General features: G+C 46.7%; 1 protein-coding gene across 1 annotated transcript in view; it reads left to right on the top strand.

Annotated features, from left to right (window-relative positions):
- Positions 1–5,749, top strand: part of TDRD5 (tudor domain containing 5) — a 16,288-nt gene extending 10,539 nt beyond the window's left edge. Inside the window, exons 8-10 of the mRNA XM_010284068.1 lie at positions 2,121–2,270; positions 4,486–4,702; positions 5,550–5,749. Of these exons, the coding sequence (XP_010282370.1) occupies positions 2,121–2,270; positions 4,486–4,702; positions 5,550–5,749 (567 nt within the window). The remainder of the gene's footprint in view (positions 1–2,120; positions 2,271–4,485; positions 4,703–5,549) is intronic.
- Positions 5,750–8,839: the final 3,090 nt, after the last annotated feature.

Below are 8,839 nucleotides of genomic sequence, written 5' to 3'. Positions count from 1 at the left end.
AGGAATCTCTACATGCAGATAGTGAAATACCAACCTCAAAGTTGGATGGAGATGAACTGTGCGACCAGGTGGGAGTCTGGCTGTGGTGTAGCTATCATTCGGTGAAATCAGCTCCAGGGGTCAGTAGACATATCTTTAGTCCCATGCTGGTTTTTGTAGAGTTGGTTTTTTTGCTTTTATAAAGAGCAAGAAAAAACATAATATAAAAATAATTACATATGGACCATAAATACATCTCTAGCTGCTTGTCCTCTGATCCCTTAGTAGACTTCAGGGAGTCTGTGTGCTCAGTGATTTCTCTAACCTCCCATACGCACCATAGTTTTTCAGTTAGAGAGAGAATGGACTCTCAGAACTCAGACCGGTACCAGATTCTCGAGATCAGTTTGACTTAGCACTTTCATGTTTTGCACCCCTGGGAGCCAAGAAGTGTCATGTTTTCCTCTCGCATCTCTGGGATTTGGCAAAGGATGTGTAATAACTTGGGGTATCATTTAAATGTGGGAAAAGACCAGAAGAACTAGTGGTGTATTATTTGCATTAAGGGTCTTGCTTTTTTAAACTTATCTGAAAGGAAGGCGATTTGCAATCCTGGTTGTTGCAGGGGTTAAGGTTGTATATGACTACAGTTTTATTAAAAAGATCGCTCTAAAGGTGAATGATACCCAGATCGGGATACTGCTTTACACCTTTGATTTCAGAGCATGTTAAAAAGAGGAGCCCTTTGGCATTTAACAGATGGAAAAACTGATGAGCAGAGGGGTTAAGCAGGGAGTAAAACCCAGGTCTCGAGTGCAATCTAATGTATTATCGTTAGAAACACCAGGAACACTTGTCTACAGGTGACTCTCTCTACTTTTCTGTGTTATTTAAATTGCAGTGTTTTCATGACACATTTTACTACAGGGGCTGAAGCACCTTTCAAGTAAATGTCAGCTGTTGACATGTTCAGCTGTGGGCCTGCTCCTGGGCTGTTTTTCTGACATTTCTCTGAGATAAGATTAAAAGCTAGCGTAATGTTGGTAACTTGTAAAGCAGTTATTCTACCTAGGTTTTGTTTTAGCCAACGGCATTTCTGTGCTACAGAAAATCTATATAAGCTGTATATCTTGGATATTAATGGCCTTGCACAGGCAATATACCATCTGAACTGAAGGACACAAACCAGCATCTTAATGTATGTACTTGGAAGAAATTGTGACAGACTGCAAACCTGAGTTTATTGTGATTTTTTTTTTTTTTTAATGGAAAACAATTGAGAATACCCTAACTAGTTAACTGTAGCAAGATCCTTTTGTGTGAATGTTAGACATAGCTGGTGATTTGGAGACTAGAGGAATGTAAATGCATCCAGGTTTTGTCATGTCTGATTTCAAGGGTCTTATTGGAATCCTTTTCCAGAAATTGCAGTCCTCTAGGTCTCTCTTTGTGTAAGACTTTAAAATTTCCTTCTCTGCTGTTCCATTTAGCTGTCCAAAATGTTTCCTTTTCTTCCTTGGTGCATCACTAAGATGATAATCAATGACAGTTATAAAATGGCTCAAGATGTTTTGAACTGGAAATGTGTCTTGGACATGTGTCTCATATGACACTTGTTACTGCCTAGCTAGCATTTTCTGGTAACTCCTCTTGAGCAGTGGGGAACTCCCTATGCATTGTCTGATCTTAGATTTGCCTCGTCAGGATTAACAATTCCCCCCACCCTTAAGTGCAAAATGGCTGGACACGTGTGTTGTGTCAGCTCTGCAACATTAGGACACTTCACCATGGTAGAATTTCTCAGAAGGCAGCAAGCAATAACCAGAAAACATTGCTTGACTAAAACTGTACTTTCCAAGTGATAAGTTTTACCATGGAGGAGACAAGTTAAAGTGACAGTTAGTTTCTTGCTCACATCATTTCCTGTCCTCCCATGTTCTTTCTGTCCTTTCCAAGTAGCCCAGACTTCTCCAGACAGAAGTGTTAAAACTTCTGAGCGGAGCAGGAAAGCTCCTTTGCATTTCTCTCTCAGTTAATCTCTGAGGGTTATCGTCTGATTGCTCCGTAAATTTGCCCCAGTGCTTCCTGCCGCCTTCTACCCACACTAGGTGTACCTCCTCTTGCTTTGTCCATTTCCTTAGCAGTGGCACCTGTCTGGTAAGAAGGAGACACGGGATGATGTGCAGCCGCTTTTGGATGAAGTGAGTGTGCCAAGAGCAACAAACCAAGACCCCAAACTTGCACAGGAGAATAGAAAAGAAACTCCTACAGAGCTTCTGGCAGTGGTTAAGGTAAGGGTGTTTTTCTCAGCTATTGCTGTTGAGAGGTGTTATTCTTGTTTTTACATTATTTGAATAACCCTTTGGTTGCTTTGACATGTTTTGGTGGTTTTTTTTTTAAGCGACTGGCCTCTTCCCAAGTTAGGAGGGCAGGTTTGGGAGCGTTCCATTTTGGACTGTGCTTTGAGGCGTTGTGTGCTTCTTAAATAGTGTTTAATGATGCGTCTAACAGGGCCATCTGTGTGGTGCAAACGTGCAAACACTCTGCTCTGGGTTCAGCGGGGAGCCAGTATCACTCAGGATTTGTTGAGCCACAGAAGGCATTGCAGAGCTGTAAATGGGAGTGTGCCTACGAAGTTTTGGATAACCACAGCTCCTTACACATCTAGAGGGTGATAGTGGCTGAGACAAAACTCGTTCTAGAAGGATGAGGAGAAAGTTGGTTCTCAGATAGTCTAGAGCAGAGCTGGAAGAATCAGTGTCTCTCAGAGATGTTACCTGAAAAGGGATGGAGAGAAAGCAAGCTGGGAAAAGGGACCTTGAGAGAGTGAGAAAAGGGGAAAGGTGATAGCAAGTACAGGGATAAAGTACAGAGATGAGATGGAGGCAGGTGGGTAGATAGCAGACTTAAACACTGCCCTGCAAGCGTTTAAGTGTTTAAACTGTGTGAGTTTCGAAGCCTAGGAAACTCCTAACTGGATCAGGGAAGTCCTGGGCACGTTTTCTGTCCCTGGCTGTGGTCTCTGTTACAGTCTTTAGCAGAAGTGGTAAGAATTTCTATTGAGAAGGACCACGGGATGAAAAAATAATCCTGCCTACAGTCATTAGGGGGGAAAAATGTACAAGTCAGCTAGTTATGAGGAGAGACAGGAGGATTTCCTTTCTCTGATTCCTGCTCATCTCTTGGCCTCAGGGTTTTATGGCACTTGCAGCATCACCAAGCGGTATTCCTTCCTTTTCAGTTTTCACTGCTTGTGTTTTCCTTTTCAATGGTGGTGTTCTTAATTGTGTGCATCAGGAGGAAGCGTAGATACTGCCTTACTTCCTGCCCCTCGCAGCGCTCTCTTGGGGTATCCTGTCTCCTTTACCTCTTCTGTAAACTGAACAGCCTCTTTTTAAAATTGTTTCCATCCCAGCTTTTCCCGATGCTAACAGACGTTTTTAGTGTCCACTTTTGCACCCTGTCTGTTTCTGCTTTGCCCTGGGGTGGCAGTGACACTGCCTGCCCCCCAACAAGGATAGCATGGGTGCCAAGAGGAGATAATAATCATCTTTTAACCTTGTTCTTTTTTTTTTTTGTCCTAACACTTGTATTTTTTTACTGCATATTGGGCAAAGGTTTTCAGTGAGCTGGCGGTATCAAGCTAAGTAGTTGGTTAACTGGACTCCAGTGATGCCTGTTATTCAAAATTATTCTGTCTTGGCATCCTGTCAGCGCTGAATTTCTGCTGCCCAGCCATGTAGCTCTCCTTGCTGTTTCAGGAGTGCCTCATGGTCTCCTTGTGGGGGACAATTTACATTGCTTAAATCTGCTGTGTAAAACAATTGTTTTGTTCTGGGCTAATCCTCTGAACACACTCCCACCCATGGGTGAAGTACCTCACCCCTTCTGAAGATGGATGCCTTTCTTCTGCTGCCTTCTGCTGACAACAGAAGAAGTCTAAAGAGCAAACACCTAATTTTTGAACAGCTATGGTTGGGCAAGGTGAATTGCTGCCTGTCTGTCATTTCACGATTTTTCTCCTCCATACTGAGTTAACAAATACAAACACTGGCTGTAGTCCCTGTCAGTGGCTGAAACATGGGTGATCATCGCTGAAACTTAAGTTTAATTTGTATTCTTAAGCAAAAATGCAGTGGGACTTCCTCCGACTCAGTTCCTGCTCCCTTGCAGAAACTCCCTCTGTCATTGCCATCATTTTTTTTCTGCGTGGGGCTGCTGAGAGATGAGCCAGCTGTTAATTCTTTGCTAAGACATGGTGATTTGTATCTTGTAATAATCTGTCACTCTTTTCAGCTTGCTGTGCAGGAAAAGCTGCTCTTTGGCCAAGGTTGTGAGTAACTAGGTTTTTGGGGGTTGTTTGATTGTGTGGTTTTTGTTTAAATCATCCAGTTGCTGACATTCCAGTTCTTTATGGACTTTGCGAGATAATAAAGATCAGGGCAGCTAATGAACCCAGTGTGCACTAATCACAGCCTCTCCTGAGTTTTTTATATACATTTGCAGACACCTCATTCTCTTGGAGAGTCCTCAGTGCCTGCTGTCTTATTCAAGTCAGTGGAAGACTTTTACACCTCCTTTATCTACTCCAAGCAACCAGCAGAAATGAGACAAGATGACCCTGATCAGATAGAAAGATTTTCCAACAAGGCCCAACTTCGTGAAGCTGTACATCCCTCTGTTCTACTTATGGCAATACCGTTTATGCTGGACAACCGTAACAGTACGAATAGATTTGTCAGTAAAATTTATCACAGCAGAAAGCTGAGCAGTCTGTTACTGTGCTATGAGTCTTGCAGTCACTGTTGGGTATCCTAGGCCTGGTGCTGCTTCTTTGCTAGAACAGATGAAAATACTGGTATTTCTGTGGGATGGAGATGCGACAATAATAAATGACTGGATGCAATGCATCGGTTTGACCTTTGTGCAGCAAAATGGTTTTCTAAATGTTTAATGGGAACAAATGAATTGAGAGTTATTTCTCTCTCTGATTTTTTTTTTTTGGTTATCTTTTCTAGACTTTCTGCTGCTTTCATGCAGAAGTCTTTGTTTCTCCACTCCATATGTTAGCCTGTGTTCATTTCATACCAAGAGTCTCTCAATCTCCCAACCATAAGGGACAAAAGCATTTTTATTTTTTTTTTAAACCTTGTAAGGTCCCTGTGTGGGTGTTCGTCTTCCATCTTCCAAATGATGAAAGAATTTACAACACCCGTACGAAAGCTGCCCAATTTATGAAGTAGATTGACTTGCCAAAGGCAGTGCCTGTTTGTGCCTTGGAACAGAGCTGTTTGCCATCTGCCAGGAGCGGAAGCCCAGTTCTCCAGACAGGAGCTACTCAATTCATATCTGGTTTCCCACCTCTGGGGAAACAGGGGTGAGCACTTGGGAGGAGAGGGAGAGAGGCTCTTGGATTATACCATGTTGGGCTCATCAAGTAGGTGTGCAGTAGAAAGTCCTCTTGCCGTGACCTGCTGAGGTCCAAGCAAAAGGGATTTCAATCTAAACTGGAGCTCTTAGAGTTGCCAATAGAGATACCATCTTTCTTTTTTGTCTCCCTCCTTATGCAGATGAAGAGAAAATGAAGAACAAAGACCTTCCCGGGAGTCTTGCAGTTGGCCTGTGCAGTGCCAGTGGGCTGTCTGACCAAAGGCCATCTCAGAAACTGTGTGTCCCTCCTACCACGCTATCTGCGGTGTTGGCAGCTGCACGCTTAGCCTCTTCCAGTGACTACTTCCAGTGGGCCCCAAGCCTGAGAAAGAAGGTGTGAGAAGAGGGGAGAAGCTGGAGCAGCTGCTGAAGAAGGCTGCCTAGAGCAGCAAAGGCCCTCTGTATGACTGTGCTGTCATTTTCTTTGTTCAGAACGTTTAATCCCTCAGAAAACCTGGAGTCTGACATCTCCTCAGACGTGCCCAGTACGTGTGATAAATGTTATTTTTACTTTCAGGAAAATGGTTTGATTTTGTTGTACTGGTGGTGTACTGATTTATTGTTCTTTAATGTAACAGTGTTACATATCCATTAAGTTCAGGAGAGGGAAACTGGCTACCTATCCCTCCCTCCCGTGGTACACGAGCGGTTTTGACATTGTGTGGGGAGATGTTTTCAGGTTTTAATGCCACGGATGCTCTACACACTCCTTGCTGTTAGGAGAGGCTGTTGTATCCCAGCTCAGGCCTCAGTCTGTGGGAGTGCTGGTAACTTGCAAAAAGAAACCTCCTTCCCCAAGAAAAAGATGCTGCGATTTGCTGATGAATTAGGATGCTATACATACGAAGCGTCAGGAATCCCACATTACAGATATCGAATGACATCTATAAAGAATCCAGTGAGAGAAAGCTTGAAGATTGACATTGGCCATGTCTATGTAACTCCTTGACTGTGGCAAGAAATCTTTGTGGGCTTGAGTTTATTAGTGCAGAGAAAAGCTGTGAAAATAGAAGTGCCCTGGTTATGAATGCTGGAACTCAGCTGGTTTGCTGCTGCCTAGACTGTCCCTCAGGTCTTCGGGGGCTTCAAGGGCTGCTCTCTGCCCACCTGCAAACACACCAGAGGTATGCTTCCCTGCAAACCACCAAGAAAAACTCAAGACAGGGTTTAACATTAATACTGGAATGGATAAAATCATAAGTTTATTGGTTGGACTAGATGATCTTTAAAGCTGTCTTCCAACCCAAACCATTCTATGATTCCATTACTGTTTTCTTTTAATTTCAGCATTTAGGAGTGGTTTTGGATGTGAAAGGGGGGAAAAAAAAAAAAAAAAATTGCTGAGAGAGAGAAAGAAAATCTGAGGCTCATTAGGAAATGATGGTCTGGAAAGCTAATGAAGGAGATGGAAGCAGAATGGTGAGGAGCTACGGCTTGAGCAGGGGCCGTACAACCCCACGGGGAGGTTCAGAGCTTCAGGCCTTGGGCCGGGGCGTTGCATCGCACGTGTTTGTTGTCTGGCGTAAGGAGAGACTGCAAATGGATCTGAGCTCGCTCGCAGCTGTCTGGACGATGGAGCGCTTGTCCCCAACAGCACCCTTTCTGCTGCGCGCATCCCCTTTGGTTTCAGGGAGGTGAGAATGGGGCCTGGGGTGGGGTGTGCCCAGGAGCCCCCCAAGTCCTCCCCGGGCTGCAGGAGCTGTCAGCCTGTCCCTGCTGCTGTCAGGTCACTGCTAGGTGGTAGCCGAGGCCAGCTCTCGGTGGCTTGGGTCCCTTCAGCCTGAAACCCCTCTTCTTGGGGGGGTGAGGGAGGGGAGGAGCTGAAGACGACCTGGCTGGGTGGGCAGCGTCCCTATGCCTGGCTGGAGGTGTAACCGGGGGCTTTTGGGGATGGGTCCCACCGCTGCTTGGCATGGGCTGTCCCGGGAAATTGGGGATGGGGAGATGCTGTGGGGCTCCAGAAGGGGGATGGTGTCGATGGAGCTTCCATATGTGCAGAAGGGGAGCAGGCAAATTCGTGGGAGGGAGCCAGCATGCGTTAAGCAGTGTCAAGGCATCCCCCGTGACTTGGGAGCTCCCTCATCTGACAGTTTTTGGAGGGAGGGAGCATATTCTGGGCTATTTCCACTGCGCATCGCCCTCTTTGGACGCTCTCTCTCGGTTACCCATTGGAGGCAGGGTACAGGGCTTTGCTGCCATCCCATGTACCTTTTCTGATGCTTAACTGGTCAGGTTTATACATTTTTTTTTTCCCCTATGAGTTTTTGCCAGTCACATGTTTGTCTGCAGGTGTTTGCTTAGTTTTCCACACCCTTTCAATCAAGATAAAAGGTGTGTGAAGAACTGAGCCTTAAATCCTTGGCCAGGACCCCCTCCAGCACCCAGGGGGACGTAAAACCCACCCAGAGCCGCTCCCCTGATCGAGGGTGATCAGGGCTGATCTTCCCAGCCATGTGGTGGCATCAGCAGCTCAGGTCACATTCCTCATGCCCAGCAGGTCCCGGTTTGTACATTTGTTGCTTAAGGCAGTGATAAAAAGAGACGCCTCGGGGACTGGAAAGTGATGCCATGTTTCTGTCCCTGCTCCAGGGCATCACCCTGTGATGTGGCACCATTCAGTGCCAGGCTGTGGGGGAGAAGTGGCTGTGCCGGGGCCACGTGCTGCAATATCGGGGTAAACCTGAGCAAGCTGGTGAAGTTCGGAGGGACCCAACCCCAACAGCGGTGTCTGATGAAAAGGAGGAAGATGTTCTGCCCTGCAACAACCCGGTCTCTGCACTCTGCGGGTGCCCCCGTCCTCCTTGAGGACCTCCTCCATGGAGCATCTCCATGGGCCGCCGGGTGCCCCTTGTCCTGGGGCGTGCGTGCAAAGGGAGAGCAGCTTGGGTGGAGCTGCTTTCCTTTCCTTTGCCCCCAGTTTCCACCTTCCCCATAGCTATGGGGTGGCGGTGCTGCCGGCAAAGTTTATCCGCTGGGAGTCCCCGGGGGAGAGGACCAAAATGTTTAGAGCAAGTTAAAAATTGAAAGGTGGCATAACTCTCCCTAAAAGCCGGGGTTAAGTGAAACGCCAGCGAGGTGTGCGCTCCGGGGACTTGCTAATGGACTCGGGCGACGTCTGGGGTCAGGTGGGAAGCGGGTGCTGGCATTTTGGTAATGGAAACATGGGGTCCCCTCAGCTGGGGCCATGCACGTGAGAGCGGAGCTGGACCTGCACCAGCTCAAGAAGGACCCTGGTGCCCCCCGAGTGTGGGTGGGTCTGGAAAGGGTGCGGAGTGATGCTCTGGGCAGGGGTTTTGTTTCGAGGCGGGGGGGAAGCTATGGAAGAGTTTCTCGAGGTGTCTGTGAGCAGCTGCCAGGCTGTGGCAGTAATCGGATGCTTTGAGTTTTAAACGGGCTGTCAGGAAGCATTTGGCTGGCGGGGAGGAGGCTG

Source organism: Phaethon lepturus, unplaced genomic scaffold (assembly GCF_000687285.1).
Source record: "Phaethon lepturus isolate BGI_N335 unplaced genomic scaffold, ASM68728v1 scaffold15263, whole genome shotgun sequence".
Taxonomy (NCBI): domain Eukaryota; kingdom Metazoa; phylum Chordata; class Aves; order Phaethontiformes; family Phaethontidae; genus Phaethon; species Phaethon lepturus.
The sequence above is the reverse complement of the archived record's forward strand: the minus strand, read 5'-3'. Positions and strand labels throughout refer to the sequence as shown.